General features: G+C 38.8%; 2 protein-coding genes across 2 annotated transcripts; both read right to left on the reverse strand.

Annotated features, from left to right (window-relative positions):
* Positions 1–470: 470 nt before the first annotated feature.
* On the reverse strand, positions 471–10,484 carry LOC124223828 (uncharacterized). Its single transcript, XM_046636132.2, has 16 exons — positions 10,184–10,484; positions 7,916–8,198; positions 7,668–7,853; positions 7,394–7,593; positions 7,043–7,199; positions 6,638–6,952; positions 6,293–6,437; positions 6,018–6,178; positions 4,861–5,003; positions 3,275–3,557; positions 3,026–3,211; positions 2,719–2,918; positions 2,369–2,525; positions 1,966–2,280; positions 1,467–1,605; positions 471–1,347 (listed from the first exon to the last, which is right to left on the reverse strand). The coding sequence occupies exons 1-16, from the start codon at positions 10,316–10,318 to the stop codon at positions 1,182–1,184; spliced, it is 3,171 nt and encodes a 1,056-aa protein (XP_046492088.2). The 5' UTR covers positions 10,319–10,484; the 3' UTR covers positions 471–1,181.
* A 1,847-nt stretch (positions 10,485–12,331) lies between these two features.
* Positions 12,332–17,961, reverse strand: LOC124223827 (esterase E4-like). The gene is made up of 8 exons (XM_046636131.2): positions 17,759–17,961; positions 14,589–14,871; positions 14,330–14,515; positions 14,030–14,229; positions 13,731–13,887; positions 13,306–13,620; positions 12,913–13,066; positions 12,332–12,806 (listed from the first exon to the last, which is right to left on the reverse strand). The coding sequence occupies exons 1-8, from the start codon at positions 17,891–17,893 to the stop codon at positions 12,611–12,613; spliced, it is 1,626 nt and encodes a 541-aa protein (XP_046492087.1). The 5' UTR covers positions 17,894–17,961; the 3' UTR covers positions 12,332–12,610.
* Between the last annotated feature and the right edge of the window lie 1,978 nt (positions 17,962–19,939).

Genomic DNA, 19,939 nt, shown 5'->3' on the forward strand with positions numbered 1-19,939 from the left:
TAAACCGTCCACGATACTTTTGTTTGACTCAACTTCGACGTTCTCAAACAACTCGACAGTATCTTGCGACAATCTTGTATGTGGGCCAATCCACCAAATCCTGTACGCAAAACCGGCCTCCGAATTTTTTATGTGTTTTTTTATGAGTTCTTCACATTGTTTAGGCGTCAACAAAGCGATTTCTCGAGTACGAAAGACCTCTGGCTTGAGTTAACAGGGGTTTTCACAATTATTAGATTTTGCTACAAAGTTTTCCAATCTAATTAAACAGTTTGAAATATGCGTTAAAGAAAAATTAGAAACACGGTTTTCTATCGGAAATTCTCTCACTTGTCATTTTCAACGTAAAATTTGAAAAATAAAACCTAGAATGTCAAATCCACAATGTTCTCCGTCGTTTTCTAAAAATCGGATTTTTGTCTGAAAATTCAGGAAATTTCCGATAAAATTTATGTCTAAAAGTTTTCCGCTCATTTACCTCCCTCCACAGTGTATAATATCAGTGAGAAATGATAAAATATTAGCCAGGTTTTACATTATCGTATTAACACAATGAATCAGCCATGGTGTACATAGATCTGCATACTTAGCGTGAAGAATTATCACCATTTGGGGTCAACCGTCGTTGATACATCGTCATATTTACTTCCGAGATAACGCTACGAATCAACTGGACAATTACGCCAACGAAAATACTGCAAAGTGAGCATGACTAGTGAAAATGGTTTTCTGGATGGTGTGTTTCATCAGACTTAGATATGCATGTATGCGTACATATGATATAAATTACGGAACTCCGATTTAACCTACATCTCAGGAATACTTACCGTGTCTGACGGCCAACGCCATATGTTAACTTCCGGAGATAGTTGGTGAGAATTTAATCTAACAATAAGAAATGTGAAAGTTACACAAAAAGTATTCATATCAATTTCTGTTCTTCACAAAACTTGACCCCGAAATATTGAATGTTACATAAACATAAGTTAACATTAATTTTCTAGAGTTAACGAATTTTGGTCCCGGGTTTAAGTTCGTCTGATTGTAAAAATATGCACAGTAATACACGTGTTCAAACCGTGTTAATGAATCGCATAGAAGACTACGCAGTTAATCTCAGCGTCGATTCTTCATCATCAGGCCTCAAACGAGGAATTCCGTTTACTCTGACGTGGGCAGTATCAACTCCTTACGATCTCAGAGATGTGTCGGAAGAAGTGCTGCACCTCTTCGTTTGGATTCACTCCAGCAGAGATCTCTGCACCAATATCTATGTAATTTTTCGCTGTTGAGGTCACCGGCTCCCATTTAACGTTTATCAAATCACTGATCTGAGGTGTTGGATTTCTGTAAGGTGATGTCCGATGGTAACAATAAAAATCAGTCGAGATCATCATTCGTTTGTCTACCCTTCATTACAGTTTCATATTCGTGGTCATCCATAAAATTATTCATACGAGACCTACCCAGTTTTTGCGAAGTCCGTCCACATTCTGACCATCCTATCCGATACGGTTTTTGCAACTGAAGTACGTTCAGTTTCTAGTCTTTTGGCGAATACCGTTGGGTGAAATAGACACATTAGGTCATCACCGTGACCAGCGCCTGTATTAACGTAACACTCGAGTGAAATTAGACGTAGATAAATATTCAGTATGATAATCTCTATCTGCTAATTATTTATTTCGCTATACACTGTATCGGTAACTTTCTGCTTTCTCATCAAATATTACACCCAGTAAAAAATTTATTTCAACATGAATCTGATGGAGAATTTTCTCGCTCAAAACAAAAATGTATTAGATTGGAATAAATTTCGATCAAATGAAACAAACTTTCTTCGCTTACACCGTGTAAATTATTTAGTAGGTTCGTATTCAAACAAAATCTTTTTGTTTCAAACAGTATTCGTGTTCATTTGTACGTTTCGATGAATTGTGACATTTGAAAGAATAATTTTCGTACCTTTCCTTGACGTCCCGTAAACCAACTTGCTCATGGAAGTGGGGCTGTCATAAGAAAACCTATACAAGTAGGTCGGACTTCTCTTCTTCTGTTGATATTCAACCACCTTGTGGACACCGTTGACAAAGTATATATCACCATAACACTGGATGTACTCGTCAATCACCTCTTCGGTTATTCGTTTATCATTAAAGTAGAACTTTCTTATTTCCTTCGCCACCTCGGATAGTTTTGACGGATTTTCCTCGACTAAATCGTCAGTTACCGCAACTTCGAAATTTTTATCAAGAAATGGAAGATCCAGTGTTGTGAGTCCTGCAAATATCGAAATGTATTACTATCATCAATTCTTTGGGTTCAAATTCTCGCATACCAGTACAGGAATAGTTTAACAAGAACTTACCCAATAGAAAAAAACTCCCCTCGTGAGTGGTGTATCCAATGATCACGGGCACATCGAAACCATTTTTGGCAAGTTCTTGAGGTCGTTCTGGCATGAATGGTTGTTGGCTTTTACTGTCGACACTTGGCCGAAATGGAAATAAAAAGCGAATCCTCTCCTGAAGAACAAAGTAGTGATCATAAAACCAGTTGAACCACCAGTGCTGTGTGATAAACCGGAATACCGCGTGTTTACTATAATACGGAGTAATTCGGGATTTTTAGTGTACTTCACCACAAAATTGATACTCGACGCCCAAACCGAACTTAAATTGTGCAATACAAAGGCATGTATGATGCTAGCTTACTAACCTCTGGAGTCTGAACTTGCTGTTCAGCTTCTATCAGTTGAATGGCTGGAATCGTGCGCAAATACTCGACGATTTCGTTTGGGTCAGTGGTTTCTTTGCCAAGATTAGCAGCGAGACGATGAGCCTTCTCAACCGACACGGAAGTCGATACCCAGGGATTCAATGCCACGCCACTCTGCATAATAGCCTTGTGAAAAAGACCTGAACAGCATTAGCGGTAGTAGGAATTACCAACACGTAATGACTGATTACTACGTCGGTGAAGAGTTTTGTTCAAACTCTATTGCTAGATCCGGCAGATGGTATACCTTTGGAAAGTGGTGATAAAAGCTGACAATGCACAGAGACACTACCAGCACTTTCTCCGAAGATGGTTACGTTGTTTGGATCGCCACCAAATTTGGCAATGTTTTCCTTCACCCATTTTAATGCCGCCACTTGATCTTTCAGTCCCATATTTCCAGGCACTGCCTCATGATCGAGATTCAGAAATCCTTCAATTCAACCAGATGTCAGTACGATTGAATCTCAGAATTACGAACGTCGGATGAACTCACCGAAGACACCAAGTCTGTATTGTATGGATACCAATACAATTTCTCCGGTTACCAGGTAATCTGGGCCATACAACATATCACCCGCGTCACCAAGGATGAAAGCTCCACCATGAATGAAAACCATCACCGGCCGCGAACCTACCAACGATGTGGTTGCCACGTTCAAGTAAAGACAGTCTTCGTCACCAGCGAATGGTGATGTCTTCGAGTTAATTTGGATACATTTTGACCCCTCTTCTGAAGCATCTCGCACACCGGTCCATGGTATCGGGGGCTGAGGGTCCTGAAGAACGGTCCATATCCATTTCCCATACAATAGTTAGAATTGATTGGCAAAGACATCAAGCGAGAAATTGCATGACTAATATACATTTTAACATAAACTATTCTTTGCATCAGTATTCATTAATGAATCGGAAAGTGATCGTGCTATCCGGTTCACGAATGATCATTGTACTCCTCGAACACTTTTGCAAAACAATTTTGTACCTTCGTGTCGAAAATTGGATAACAACTGCCTGCTTTCTATTATTCCACGGTGAACACCATTCTCAACATCTAGGCTTACACATCTTCAATTCTAAATAATATTTTGAAGAAAGGAGACTGTTCGATACAAAAATTTGAAAGGGTCAAAAGAAATTCACGATATAACATGCCTACGTTGAGTATTAGACGCTTGTAGAATCGGGGACAGTTTTAATCGAGCTGTACTGTGTGAGTAGTTGTGACAGGTAAGATTTTAGAATATAAAAACCCGTAGATTTATGACGCATGGATGTGAACCAGCGGAGAGAAGGCAGGAAGATTCGGTCAGAAGAACCCAGGAATGCATGAGAATGTTTCGAGTAAGCAGTTTTGAGCAGTGGAGCGAAAGAAGGATGGTAGAAGATTGCCTGATAAAGACAGAAAACGCGCTTGACGCAGGCATAACGAGTGCGAGGGTCGGCTCTCCTTCGAAGGCTGGCAGTTGAAGGCAACATCTCGAATAGGAAAGACGAAATTGAAATAGAAAGAGTAAAATACGGAAGTCAATTCTAAGACTGAAGACATGATCACGGCATAAACAAGGATTATAAGATGCCCGCAAATTCATAATCGGTTAAATAGATAACAATGATAGTGGATTTGTAAAAAGTCGTGCGTTCATTTCTCTCTGACTAAAATATATTCTCTGTAAAGCTTTAATGAAAACCTCGAATACTCTTTTGCGAAGATCCCTATTACTATATGCTTTAAGATTTCAAGGTCGGTGAACTCGGATATATTCCATCATACTGCAAGACGTATGAATTACCGGCAAATCAAACCTTCACTATCAAATTATCTTGCCCGTAACTGTCGAGACTGCACCTATACAGAATCACGAAATCCTTATCACTTATCTGTAATTATCTACAAACTGCTACGTGTTGACCGTCAAAATACCGCAATGTAACTTAGGAAAGCTATTGTGCCGCGTTACGATCCGCAACTAACGATAAATTAATTCGTCAAATGGCAGAGTCAAGAATCAAACTCAATATTTGGACAATTATCAAGTTCAAAACTTTTCTATTCGTCGATTATTGCAAAACGAGTCTTACCGCAAACCTCAAATTTCCTACTGGTGGAGCCGCGAACGGAATACCTTTGAAAGCGATGTAGGTCCCTTCTGCAGCACTTTTCACCGTTTTGCCACGGAGCCATCCCTGTTTAACATTAACCACGTGGCCACCCATGTCTGATCAAACGAATGCTTCGACTGAATTCTAAATCAATCGTTTAATGTTAAAAACTTTACGCAACCCCTCCACAAGACTTTTTATCGCGTTATCTTGAAGGTAATACCAAACATCAATCTAACAATTTGACAGGGCTGACTAAACTACATTAATAAGTCATGCAGTTAAAATTGAAAACGGATATGCTCGTGAAAAGATCAATTAAATAGGCAAACGGAAATGCGTTCCGCAATTCTATTTAAAATAGGGTAACGATAAGAATTTTTCATATCAAAATATACTATCAATTAATTTATACAACAATAGATCAAATGAAAAATGCAATGATAATAAGTTTCTCGGTAAATTTAGTCTTTTCGTTCTGACCCTCCAATCCAAGGTATCCCCTTATTTGCTTTTGTCACCTCACAAGAGTATCATCGTGAGATTTTGTTTCTGTCATGAACTTTTGTTCTTTCAATGGCAAATACAAAGTAAGTATTATAATGAGTTATAAAATGTAAGATGGTATACTATATACTGTAAATATTGATTTACTATGTGCATGCATTATTATTCTCGACAAGCAACTGCAGTTCTTCATATCATGTTCTCTCGTTGATGTGTCTCATATTATCCCATTATATACATTATCATTCTACCAAATGGACGTAATCGTGCAAATGGTGTGGATGAGTATTGAAGGGATTTTTAATTGTAGATGACTGCCATTCGAAAGATTCTTGCTAAATCTAGCAAGTAAAAGGAAAACATTACCAGCACTGAAACCAAATGCTGTTTATTTGTGAAACATCATTTGAAACACTTATATTCATTTCTGTTCTTGATAAAAATTCAAACCAAAATGTTAAATGAAAAATAAACGTATCTCCACACTTTTTTTCTCGTCATAAGAAATTTTTGTGCGAGATGGAGTTAATGCACTGTAGAAAAAATAAAAAATCCATGTCAAGTTTGAATTATTCGTGAAGTGGCTCCGAATGGAAAACACCGTTCATTTTGACGAGGGCACTATTAACTCTTTACAATCTCAGAGATGCGCCGGAAGAACTGCTGCACCTCTTCGTTCGGATTCACTCCGGCAGAAATTTCGGCACCAATATCTATGTAATTTTTCTCTGTTGGCGTCACTGGCTTCCACATCACGGTTATTAAATCATCGATCTGCGGTGTCGGATTTCTGCAAGCCAATATTAAATGGCAACGATAAAAATCAGTTGAGATTATCGTTCGTCTGTGTGCCCTAGTTTCACATCTGTGGTTGTCGGCAAATTTATTTTTATGAGATACCTACCCAGTTCTTGCGAAGTCCGTCCACATTCTGACCATCTTATCGGACACGGTTTTATCGACTGACGATATGCGTGGGTCGGTTTTTATATTTTGAGCCAACGCCATTGGGTAGAACAAGCGCGTAACTTCGTCACCGTGACCAGCACCTGTGATAACGTAAGGCGTTAGTGAAACCAGACCCAACAAAATATACCCGTGCAGTAATATCTGAACCGACTAATCATTTGATTCGCAATGCACTGCGTCGGTAGATTTTTATCATTTCCTCAAATATTATGTGTAATATTGAGATTCGTTTCCGCATTCCAATGAATTTCGACATTTGCTGGTAGAATTAATTTCGTACCTTGTTCTGACACCCCGAAAGCCAGTTTACCGAAGGAATTGGGGGTGTCGTATGAAAACCTGTAAAAGTAAGTTGGAGTTTTCTTCTTCTGTTGGTATTCAACCACCTTGTGAATACCATTGGCAAAGTATATGTCTCCATAACATTGGATGTAGTTGCTAATCACGTCTTTGTTTATAGGTTTATCCTTAAAGTAAAATTTTCTTATTTCTTTCGCCACCTCGGATATTTTTGATGGATTTCCCTCGACTAAGTCCTCGGTTACCGCAACCTCGAAATTTTCATCAACAAATGGTAGATCCAGTGTTGTAAGTCCTGTAAATGTAGAAACGTATTACAGTCATCAATTATTTAGTCCAAACTTCTTGCATTATATCAGTACCGAAATAGAAAATCGAAACGCACCCATTAGGAAAAAACTTCCCTCATGACTGGTGTATCCAATGATTACGGGCACATCAAAACCATTTTTGGCAAGTTCTAGGGGGCGTTTTGGCATAAATGGTTGTTGGCTTTTGCTATCGACACTCGGTAGAAATGGAAACATAAAGCGAATCTTATCCTGAAAAACAAAATTAGAATCATGAAATCAGTTGAACCACTGGTGCGTTGCCGTGAGTCGTGTTACTATGTATTAATTCTGCTTACTAATTAATGCATTATCAATGCAAAATGAACAATTAACCTAGAGAAATAAGGCCTGTCTAATCCAACACCAGGAACGTTATACGCTCTTCGTGACGCTGATTTACTAACCTCTCGGGTCTGAATTTGCTGTTCAGCTAGTATAAGCTTATTCGCTGGAATCGTGCGCAGATACTCGACGATCTCATTGGGATCAGTGGTTTCTTTTCCAAGTAGCGCAACATAGCTCTGAGCAGTCACGACTGGGTTTGAAGTGGTTACCCAGGGATTCAATGTCACGCCACTCTGGATAATGGCCTTGTGAAAGAGACCTGATGGCCAAATAATTTTAATTAGAAAATGAGCGAAGAATTATTCTTACACTTATCATGCAGATATATACTACCTTTAGCTAGAGGTGACAAAAGGAGATAATGTACGGAGGCACCGCCAGCACTGCATCCAAAGATGGTAACATTGTTCGGATCGCCTCCGAACTGGGCGATGTTTTCTTGAACCCATTTTAAAGCCGCCACTTGATCCTTCAGACCCATATTTCCGGGTGCCGCCTCATGATCGATATTCAGAAATCCTTTAATTTCATTAGTCACCGGTATAGTCGAATATTACGCAATCGCCGCCAAAAACACTTACCGAGGACTCCAAGTCTGTACTGAATCGACACATACACAATGTCCGTCTTCATTAGGTAATCTGGGCTTGATAATTCGGTTCTACCATCACCAAATACGAAGGCTCCTCCGTGAATCCAAACCATCACCGGTCTAGATCCTTTTAACGATTTGGTGGCTATGTTGAGATAAAGGCAGTCTTCGTCGCCAATCGGTGTCGATGTCAAGAAATCGATTTGGACGCTTTTTGGTCCCTCTGTTGCAGCGTCTCGTACACCCTTCCATGGCAGAGGAGGTTGAGGCTCCTAAAGATTTGTAAAAACTTTTTCAAACGTTTCTGTTACAATTCAACGCTAGGGTCTTGTAAATATCATAGGACATAGGAGAAAGATAAACGTTCAACGAAAAATTGATGAAACTTAATGATCAAACATGATTTCACGATATAGTCTCGTATTTTTAGCAGCAGTTATAAGTGCCACAGGCTCTTGTGGCATATCATAATCAATATACTATCAATAATCTTGTACGCAGTTCAGTTTTGTTCGAACTTATTGTTAGTGTGAAACTACTGTTCTAATTCTCATCAATCTTGCATTGTTCTGTCTAAGTTAAAACCTCCGAAAGTGACCTGTGCTTTGTTTAATTTCAACCCGTCGAATTGGCGATGAATATAATAACCAAAATAATCACGAATAAGATTGCACCTGCTAGTATGTAACTTGGCTTATACCCGGTAACACTGAGCCGCTTGTCTGACCCACTGATAATACAGTTTATACTGTTATATGAAATCGTTTGTTTGTATACACGTCCACAAATAACTCAAGAACTGTTGAATTTGAACTAATTTTCTCCAGTTGATATTGCAGCACTCAGGAATGACGTATATTTTGTTTTACGAGGAAAGGCTCGTTTGAACACCACCGGATTAGACACTAGCGTTAGTGGACACCAAAAATAGTCGGAAACCGCAATGGATTCGAGATTCGGGGTGAGCGAGGCAAAGTAGGCACCACGGGAAAAAAATGACTCCCAAATGTTAGATTTTTGTTCTACCAATTGTCGATTTCCCGTGACGTGTTCGTGATTTAATAAAAACTGGAAGACTAAAATAACTGAATTTAGTTGAAACCATAATTTTCAGCTATCGTGCTCATTGTGGCCCGATTATCTATTTACAGTTGAGGTTTCACTTTACCCCACTCTCCCCTAGGTCTTCGCATTCGAAGAAACAATATTAGTTAAAAATCACACAGTAGCAACTGTCCATCGTACGTGATGACTTCTTTAGGCCCAGGTGATCCTTTGGAATGGTCGGGGCGCGAAGAAATTGTTTCATGAAATGAGGAAAAGACATTGTATTTCAAAAAATCACCAACAAATTGTCGGTTTTTTCTTCAACCACTTTACCTCCTAATTGGACACAAGCCGATTGGATACAGAGAATCATTGGATACGGCCCAATTAGACACCAGCAGTTTTGTACACAGCTCCATCGAGCTCCAAAGATTGAATAAATATATTTAAATTCTAAGTTAAAACCAAAATAGTCAGATGTAAAAAAGTATGCTGACGTCCCATTTTCAAGCTGATTGCAGAAAACGAAAGATTCTTCTGGTTATATTCAATATCACTGGTGTCGTAACGGTCTGTATCCAATAAATATCTATGCCCAATCAATCTCGTGTCCGATACAGCTTTTGATTATTTTTGGTTTCAATAATGCCAGGTAGATACCATGAGATAATGGAATGATGTCCAATCGTGATTCCTCTGTTTCATGTTCATGTAACAAACAATTTTATTCGACTTTTTGAGCTATTCAAAAATTCCTACAGATTCATATTTTTTTAATGTTTTTTTCAATTTTGGTATCTCTTTTTTTTTAGTATTGCATAACATTGCATTGCACGCAATGTTGCCATGAGTGCATGATTATACCCATGTATTGGAAGCGGATAGCAACCAAGCAATCGTAACTTTATCTGGGACTAATCGTGGTGATGCAAATCTAATGCATGGGCGCGACTGAATGCACGCTAACAGTTACTGCTAGGTGAAACACGTGATCGAGGTCAAACGTTGGTAAAACAAGCTTAATAAATTTATGTGTATTAATCATCCAGACACGACATGTGCCTAATATAGAAACACACGGATCTGACAAGAGGAATGAAATATCTAATGACGCGCCGTTTTCATATTAAAAAACAAAATCTGCTACTGTGGATATCTGTAATTATAATATGACTCGAGATGCGATAACTTTTTAATTGTTGTAACTCACCGAAAATCTCAAATTACCTATAGGAGGCGCTGCAAATGGTATACCATTGAAAGCGAGATAAGATTCACCGATAACACTTTTTACTGTTATGCCACGAAGGGATCCTTGTTTGACATTAACGACAGGCCCGCTCATACTGGACTGGGAGAATGGAACGAATACCGATCACGAAGTGAGCCTTGCAACCGGCAAGAGCCTTCGAACATGTTATACAGCTTCTCCGCGTACTTATGCCAACTTATTATCGAGGCCGCGAGATATGCTGGCAATTAGATGTGTTGAAATAACGCGTTGTCACGGTGAACGTGGATTCTGATTGCTCGGGAAATAATTACTGGCTGTAACGCATGACGACTAATGTGAATAATGTAAATCGACATACTGTGAGTTCGTATTTTTTCAAAAAAATTTAAAGCCCCACGTTTGTTGATGTGCATTTTGATGATAACGGTAAATCTAATCTTGCTTTTCACGATTGTAGTTAACGACCTCGGCTTTATTCTCTTAGCATTATTTTCAAGGACAAGAATGTTTCCCTGAAGGAATGAGTTCGACTCGGCTAATTTAATATTTTTTCTTCACGTATGCTAATGTAAGTATAGATATTATTAGTAAATCCTTCCTCGAAGTTCATAATTGTAAATATTGTACAGTAAATGAAGTAATCATTACAGTTCCGAAGAGGGCGCCCCCCGGAAGGTCCGAAACACTAAACGAGACTTGTTCTTGATTTGACTTCAGACACCGAAAAAAAAAACACTCACTATATTGTGACTTTCTCTTTACGCGGAACAATGCGTGCGCCTAACTCAAGCAACCGGAGTTATGACTCATGTTCGGGTTGACATCGCATCATGCCACAGTCGTCCCAAATGTCAAATACTATAATTATCACACGCATGTATGTACATGAAAATTGGGGCTTTGGGTAGCAGTTTATCGCGCGAGATTGGTCAGTTTCATCAAAGCGTTGAAGAGATAATAATTTATTGTGTTACGAGTGCGCAAAGTGGGCGATTACCGATGACTGTAAAGTTTGTAGCGTGAACCGTAAAGGCAAGTGTAAGCGCTGCTTGAGCCAAGGCGATCAAAATGATCACATGAGTCAGGTATCGCCCATCCACAAGTATATGGTATATTTTATTTTTTGCAATACCTGTGAAGGAAAGTCTGATTTGAAAATCACCGAAGGTGCTACTTGCATGAAATTTGACCATGCACAAACGTCGTTTCACCACGGTGTTCGATAATTAGTCACTTTGCAATTGCTCCACAGGCTTCGAAAATCGAACTGTTTAATCGGGTGTTGAAAAAACAAATTTTTATAGCACAACTGTTAGTATATCTGCAAAAACAATGCTTCGAGGGTTCACGTTTGCAAAACCCCTCGTAAAAATCTGCCTAGGAAATTATTGAATGAGAAATTGTTTAATTTGTGGATTGGCTCGGATGAATCGTTCATAGGATAAGACTTGACCTTTATGAAAAAAAGACATATTTGAAAGACAATTATAATAAATAAGGTAGAATAAGAAAAATTTATTGAAACTGGAAGAATATTCGAGGTGTTATAACTTGAGTTGCCCTGTATGTCGGAAATATCTGAAAAGTGAATAAACAGTATTGATTCATTGTTGATTGAGGAGGTTTGTCCGGAAATGTAGGCACAAGTTGGGTATTCTCAAAGGTGAGTAGACAACGTATCCAGAATTAAAGGAAGGTATGCACAAAATGTGTTTACTTATTGTAAACGAACAAGTTGTTTGAAGAAAATAGCGCGAACTAGGCGCTGCGGATAATGTTACACGAACTAGGTGCCCAATGAATATGCACAAACTACGTGGAGTGAAGTAAAAGAGGGCATTCGTTGTCAACCTGTTATCTAACCAATATGGGGTCTTTTAATGAGCGAATCTGATGTAAACTCGGTGCTGGTCAAACGAGAAGTGATCCTCGCTCCGCGGTGGCGCTTTTATAAGAAGCGGTTGGTCGAATCATCGAGCGTTCAGCAGTCGCTCGGTGACGTCACAATTCTATGAATATCGACTGACAGATTCTCTTCTCCCTTGCCGAACTATACTCTTAGGTGATCATTCATTCATTGTATGCGGGAGTAAGTTCGATAGCGTAAATTTATACATACAGAAATTTATTCATTCAATTACAACAGAGAAAAATATAACTGTTGGGTTCCCAAACAGAGATCGTTGACAAAGGGCAAGAATATTTTCCAAATATGTTCAACGTGAAAAAGATTGCTGGAAATGATAGAAATATACCAAGCTATGATTTTTCTTAAGAATGGTATCTAGAGGCGGGCGAGGATTATCTGCAGCTACGTAATTTCAATCACTTGACCGTCTGTTTGGTGGTAGACTTCGCAAACTCCTCAGACATATCTGGGCTCGAAGGAATAATTTCTTGCTCCTAACTTCTCCCGGGATGGAAACGCTCAGATGAGGTATTGGAGACCATTTCGATGCGTTTCCACGTCTCACACATTTCTTCATCGAGATCCTCACCAGTGAAAAGTTCTTCATTGATTTCCAAATAGTTCTTGGTTGCCTTGGTCACTGGTTTCCATACCGTAGTTATCAAATCATCGATCAGTGGAGTTGGATTACTGGTACCCCGTGGAACGTTCCAAAAATTCGTAATCATGAATTACATTTCGCTGAACTTCCTTTTATGAGCCTCAAATAGGCAAGGATAGCGAGTTGAATAATTACCCAGTTTTTGCAAAGTTCGTCCATAGTCTGATCAATCTGTCACTAACCATTTGGTCAGGGGAGCCAGGCTCCATTTTCACGTGCTCGCGGTACATTGACGGGTAAAACAGAAACGGATTTTCTTCAGCGTGTGAAACCCCGAAACCGATAACATCTGAGAGTACACATGGTATGAGAAATTAGGTTAAAAATTGTCATGGTAACAGTCTTCGTTCGTTTTCATATACTACCCATGAAATGGTAATATACTTTCAATCGATTTGATTATTTTTGTACGTAATTCGCGCATGTTGATTAACTATATTATTGCAGAGAACGTGCTGGTCTCCAGATGAATTCACATCGAATTGAGTGAACAAAACCCTCCTCCTAGTTAATTACATGTATACAAACCTTTCTCATCTACGTTGTACATGATCTTCGTGACTGACCTAGGACTGTCATAGGCAAATCTGTAAAGATACGTCGGAGATTTCTTCTCACGCTGAATATCCACCATCCTGTGAACTCCCCGGATAAATTGTAGATCTCCTATGTACCGCGCGTAATTGGCAGCGGGATATTTAGTCACAGGCTTACCATCGAAGTAGAACTTCCTGATCTCTTGGAGGATTACCGCTGCTTTGGATGGCGCTTTTGCGGTCAAGGGTCGAAGCGCCGAGGCCTCAAAATTTTTGTCAAGTTTTGCATATTTCGGTTGAAAATCGCCTGGTGAAAATGTTTCACAAAACGTTCGTTCATTGTGAATATTCTTGGATTTTTTCAACTATACAAAAACATGAAGAGAATTTTCTTGGTCTGAAAGAAAGTCAACTTACGCGAAAAGAAAATAGCTCCCTCGTGAGCGGTGTATCCGATAATAACGGGAACGTCGATGCCTTTTTGAGCGAGTTCTTCGATGGGCTTGGGCATCAAAGGTCGCATGCTTTTGTTGTCCACGGTCGGTCCAAACGGAAGTACAAGATTTATTGTTTCCTGAAAAACACGTAATATACGACTTAAAACCGTATGAACATACCACCGAAAAATCGTGTCAAAGCATCAAGTATACTGAATAGGTTGATAGTCGAATTACGAAGTAATTGATACTGATTGCGAGAATGGGCAGGTGCCCCACCTCTGGGGTTGATATCTTCATCTGCATCTCAATAAGCTTATGGGCTGGAATAGTACGAAGATATTCGACGATCTCATTCTGGTCGGTGATATCTTTGCCAAAAGCAGCGACGTAACGATGCGCCATTTTCAATGGCTCTGACACACATGCCCAGGGCACTAAGAGAACTCCACTCTGCATGATGGCTTTGTGGAAGAGGCCTTAAGTCAGAAAATTATCATCGATGTAAATTTTCAATGCCATATCGGGATGGACGTAAAAGAAAAGTATTAATCAATTCCTCATTATATTATCAAGTACCTTTAGCGAGTGGAGATAGCAGCAGATACTGAGCAGAAACAGCACCGGCACTTTGCCCGAAGAGTGTGATGTTGTTTGGATCACCACCGAACTGAGCAATATTCTCCTTCAGCCACTTCAGGGCGGCGATTTGATCCTTAAGCCCCATGTTGCCCGACGCAGCTTCGTGCTCAAGTTGAAGAAATCCTTGTTAAGAATGGATAGTGTATTTTGTGAGAAATTGATAACTCGAGATTGATAGTATGGAACATGGACTCACCCAAGATACCAAGTCTGTAATTAATGCCGACGTGGACGATGTCCGTCTTCATCAAATAATCTGGACTGTAGACATCAGAACCTCCGTCACCGTAACTAAAAAGTCCTCCGTGAATCCAAACCATGACGGGTCGTGACCCCGTTAGTGAAGGTGTCGCTAAGTTCAGATAAAGGCAATCGTCATCGCCAATTATCGACTTGCTGAATAGATTGAACTGAGCGCACTTTGGTCCCTCTTCCAGTGCGTCTCGGATGCCTGTCCATGGTTGCAGGGGTTCTGGGTCCTGAGAGAATAATTTACATTAATTTTTTGTTGTCCAATGTCCAATGTCCAATGTTCAATTCTCTGAGCTGCGGATAAAGATTCACAGCTGATCCAAATACGAAAACCTTGAAATATGATGATGGAATCAAGTTTCGTAGTCTTCTTGGTGTAATTCTCCAAGTTTTATTCCGCCGAAAAAAATATGAAAACAATTTGGGCTTCGATACCGTATTTCAGTTATGTAAGAATCGTACATCACATCTGAACTTGTGCCTTTATCAACTATTCGCTTTGACTCTTTGTTGTGAAGCTTTGATTTTATAGTTTACATATACATTGAAAGCCCAACGGTTTGCGAATCTCTCGCATTCACTATACATATCCCAGTGAACACATGACCTCCATATGACGTCATAGATAGGTCACATAGAGATCATCGAATTTTTACATAGATATGAGATAAAAATGACTTTATTGATGACTCTGATATGATGTCATGTAGTATGACATCATTATGACATAGTACTGACCTAACATTTGACTTTTATATGACGTCATGATTGTGACTTAAATATTAGGTAAATATTATGTCTAATCCCTGTCATATGTGTGACGTCACATCAAAGTCATAAATTTATATATTATTTACGTAAGAAATAAATCATACATTTACATAAATTACAAGTCATATTCTGACGTCAAAAGAATTTCATAATACCGTACACGTCATACGCTTACGTAAGAAACAACTCATATTTTTACGTAAAATTGATCAGCTTCCGGTCTTTCTTTTACATACGAGTGACATAATACTAATATCACGACGGTATAAAAAAAAACCATCAACGATACTCTTCTATTTATGTTCTATGTTGCATCATGTATTGATTAAATAATTCGTAAGTGGAATTTCATATGACATTTCTTAATTTTTACTTCTATATTTAGTGCCCAAATTTAACTTACCGCAAATTCTCTTTAAATGCACTCATTAAATATATTTTTAACATTGAAAATATTAGGATATTGTCATAAATAAAATATATAAACTAATTTCAAAATCAATTATTATATTGTAATAGAAGTACAGTAACAAAATAATCACTATTTATAAATGAAAAATATAAACATTTTGACTTTACCAGGTCTGTTGTAACAGTTATATTATTATAAGCATTCTTAAATACTTTTTATCGCTATGACATCAGAGTTATGTCATCGAGACGTCAGATAAGTTATAATCATGTCAGCCAGACGTTACAATTTTGTAAGCATTGGACGCAACTTTATATCACTATTTTACCTCAAATTTAAGTCATCTTGACGTCAGCTAAATAACAAGTACGTCAGCTGGACGTCATATTTTTGTAAGCTTCCGGTACCGACTTTACTTCTCTATGACATCAGAGTTATGTCATTTTGACGCCAGTCAAGTCATAATGATGTCAATTGGAGGTCATATTTACGTCATTTATCTTACGTAAGATTCTTACGTCAGGAAGTGGGAAATTATGAGTCATATGTGACTCATATATGACTCACATCTTACGTAAATCATGACGTGACATGACGTCATTCTGACATCAGTTTGACATAATTGTGTTCACTGGGGTATAATATAATTTTTATGCTCGTTTATCTGAAAACAGAGGTAAATATCGATAATTCTGGTAAAATCAAAGTTCCTCATATCATTATTTCTCTATCGAATAATGTTAAGGGATCGTCTCAGTGTGAAATTTTCCAAAAATTATTTTTTTTTTTGCATTATCGTATAGTATACACTGTTCTAAACATTCTCTCAAATTTTTAAATCGAAATTCAAATTATTACGGTCGCTACAGCGTTTCTTGTAGAAAGGGAACGGGTTTTCTACCTGCGCGAGTACTAAGATGCTTAGGTTCTATAACCTTGCAGAATAAACTGTCCAAGCATTTCAGTTCGTTTTTGACATCCACCACGGATAGACGTACGAGAGAAACCCCCAAGAAAAAAATCAAGACCTGGCATCGCCGATTAATCGTAAGTAAACGATTTATATAAACTTTTCCAACTTCAATCTTTAAACGCGTTTTTCTCAGAATGGTGTTTTTCAAAACGGTTTCCACTCTCAAAGGAAGAGTTTTAAAGATATCTAGTTCCAATTTCGGATGAACATTTTAAACGTCATTCTTTATCGCGCTATGGAAGCTTTTTTTTTTTTTTTTGAAAACTTCCTATTTTTTTTTTACGAAAAACTGTCGAAAAAAAAGGCCACATTCGACACTTTTTGTTCAAACCGCCGCCATTTTGTCAAATTTGAAAAAAAAAAAACCCTCCATAGCGCGATAGCGACTTTCCTACAGATCAATAATCTTTTTGAAATTTTTTTTTCAGATCAAAATTGCGGCCGTCATCGTGTAAACCGTGCAGCACCTTTTTTTTTCACGTGAAATTACAACAATTTATACAACAATGATGCACTCAATAAATAAACTTTAAAAAAATCATTTTGTATTCTTCATAAACGTATTTATTTATGAAAAAAAAACCGGACCGATCAGTTTATTTGAACATTAAAAAAAAAATTCGCGAAAACCAGTGATTTTTCGGTGGGTCACACTGAGACGATCCCTTAATGATAAAACTTGGCAGTGACCTAAAACCAGGAATGAACAAGTCACTTGAAGAGAAAAAGATCAGAATAAAATTCCATTAATAACGCAGACATCTTGCCGTAGTTGGAATAAAATAATGTGGTGGTGGAACTTGAAAAATTTGAGTTGCCAGAAACTAAAATGCGGAACGAAATTATTCTTTGGTGAGTTACAAACGATGTTGATATGTCGCATGTCGTGTCAAAAGTTGGATTGTTTCTTTAAAATTCGAAACTACATTCGTAATGGGTTATCAAAATATATACTTACCTTGAACCTCAATTTCCCTACGGGAGGAGCTGCGTATGGAACACCTTTGAATGCTACGTAAGACTCTCCGACAATACTTTTTACCACAGCACCGCGAAGGAGCCCCTGTTCAACTTTAACCAAAAGGTCACTCATACTCGAACCTCGATTACAATTAGTGAGCAAACTGAACTCTGCGTCCGCTGGCGATTCTCGAGTTGATCTTCACCGACTATTTGGAAGTTTCACTTTGATCGCAGTAGTGTATATATGCCGGTTCTAACTCAAAGATGGCGGCGCTCCCCCCTAGCTCCCCCCTAGCTCCCCCCCCCCCCCCCCCCCCCCCCCCCCCCGCGACTCGCGGCGCCCCGGCCCCCACTGGTCATTTTCGGTGGCGTTTTCATAGGATTTGACACACACACACACACACACACACACAAAAGAATCATGAGATGGAAAAAACTAAATCCCAGCATTTGTTTTGGATGTGGAAAAACCGTATTGCAGAATTCGTTTTTATAACACCTATACCGAAAGTCCTCTTTATGCGCCGTTCGTAGGCACTTAACGGAGTTGTTCTTATGCTGATGCTTGAAAGACATCTCAAGTGTTAGTGGACAGTGCATAACATTACAGGACTTTAGGTTACAGGCAGAGTGTACAGAAAATAGTGTTCGAAATACGATTAAAGGGTGGCTTTGTCGAACTCGTTACCGGCAGATTCTCTGTGCGGCATTGCCGCCTTATACTCTTGTATCGAAAAATACTATGAAATATGTCCGGAAATGATGAAATTAGTGATTCCCGTTTCGAAATTATGAGAGTTATTGGTTTGGTAACTGTATTTGCACATCTACGCGATAAACTTAGCGTCATTATTTAACTTTGCGCATGAATAGATTCATCTCTTACGTAATCAACACCTGAGAAAAGGTGAATTGATTCGTCTTGCGTGGCGTTTTTGATGCGATCAGTAGTGTATATGTATATGCCGGTTCTAACTCAAAGATGGCGGCGCTCCCCCCTAGCTCCCCCCTAGCGCCCCCCCCCCCCCCCCGGTCATTTTCGGTGGCGTTTTCATAGGATTTGACACACACACACGCACACACACACACACACACACAATAATTACTGTTGAGACTTGTTTGGCGCAGGAAAGCCGCACATAAATCGGATAGGGTAAAACCCGCTAGATCTATTGAAAAAATTTCAGGAAATGACCCCTGAAGGAAGGTTTAAAACGACGTTTTGAATGCTTTTAACAATTTTTTTATTCAACATCAATTATATTTAGTTTTCTTATTCTATTCTAAATTATCTTATTCTAAATTTTAACGAGTAAAATTATACATGTTATTTTCAATATCCATATTAATTAAACATATCATTATTCCAAAATTCACTTATACCAATTTTTTAACAGTACCACTGATCGGATTATATTCAATAATGCGATCATGCAAGATCACGCAGTAGGCAGAAGTGTGTGGTGGGAACGTAATGCTACAGTCAAATTCCAATCGAATGTCCACAGGTCCAGTTTTCAATGTTTCGTTCTGCTTGGAGCAATCGATGACGATAAGGGGAGCTTGGGTTTTATAAATTCACGCCTCGATAGCAAAGGTTCAGCTTCTTTGTTATAATAGCTCATTTGAAACCGAACATACATATCATAGAGAATGGCGGGGGATGTGCAGGCTCGGACTTGTTCGCTATAAAGAGTCGTAAAACCCAAAACTGTGTGTACACATACCATCCGGTGAAGAGCGGGCAAGATAAGATTTTTCTTAAGGGCGTTGCCTAGCTAGAAAGCGCGGGCTACTCCGCTTCCCGCGTTAACCGTGGCGAGAGAGAGGGTAAAGAAACAAGTGAGACGGAGCAGCCGAGCTGTCCCCGGAGTGGGGCGGGTGACGCGGCTATCCTCTTCCACCCCTCACGGGCATTCGGTTTCAAATACTTTTAAACAGCCCAGTGTATCGCGCTCGGCACGACGCAGCGCCTGATGAATAATAGAAAAAAAAAGTAGACTCCTTTCAGATTCCACTTGAAAAAGTTTACTAGTAATACAGAATTTAATAAGGAACCCGAAACTATTTTTTTTATAAATCGAAAACTTGTCATTAATGAGGTAAAAATCGTCAAATATTTGAATTGTTTATAAAAATTGGGATTTTCAATAATGTTCAACATTGCATTTTTTTT

Source organism: Neodiprion pinetum, chromosome 7, assembly GCF_021155775.2.
Source record: "Neodiprion pinetum isolate iyNeoPine1 chromosome 7, iyNeoPine1.2, whole genome shotgun sequence".
NCBI lineage: Eukaryota > Metazoa > Arthropoda > Insecta > Hymenoptera > Diprionidae > Neodiprion > Neodiprion pinetum.

What these genes read in the sequence shown, in the direction of transcription:
- LOC124223828 (XM_046636132.2), bottom strand. Translation starts at nt 10,318, where the DNA reads ATGAGCGGGCCTGTCGTTAATGTCAAACAAGGATCCCTTCGTGGCATA. An exon ending in ATACAGACTTGGTGTCTTCG is followed by an intron (nt 3,212 to 3,274) that starts GTGAGTTCATCC and finishes GTTGAATTGAAG; the next exon opens with GATTTCTGAATCTCGATCAT. An exon ending in TTTATCACCACTTTCCAAAG is followed by an intron (nt 2,919 to 3,025) that starts GTATACCATCTG and finishes AATGCTGTTCAG; the next exon opens with GTCTTTTTCACAAGGCTATT.
- LOC124223827 (XM_046636131.2), bottom strand. Translation starts at nt 17,893, where the DNA reads ATGAGTGACCTTTTGGTTAAAGTTGAACAGGGGCTCCTTCGCGGTGCT. An exon ending in GCTATCTCCACTCGCTAAAG is followed by an intron (nt 14,230 to 14,329) that starts GTACTTGATAAT and finishes TTCTGACTTAAG; the next exon opens with GCCTCTTCCACAAAGCCATC. An exon ending in TGAAGATATCAACCCCAGAG is followed by an intron (nt 13,888 to 14,029) that starts GTGGGGCACCTG and finishes CGTGTTTTTCAG; the next exon opens with GAAACAATAAATCTTGTACT.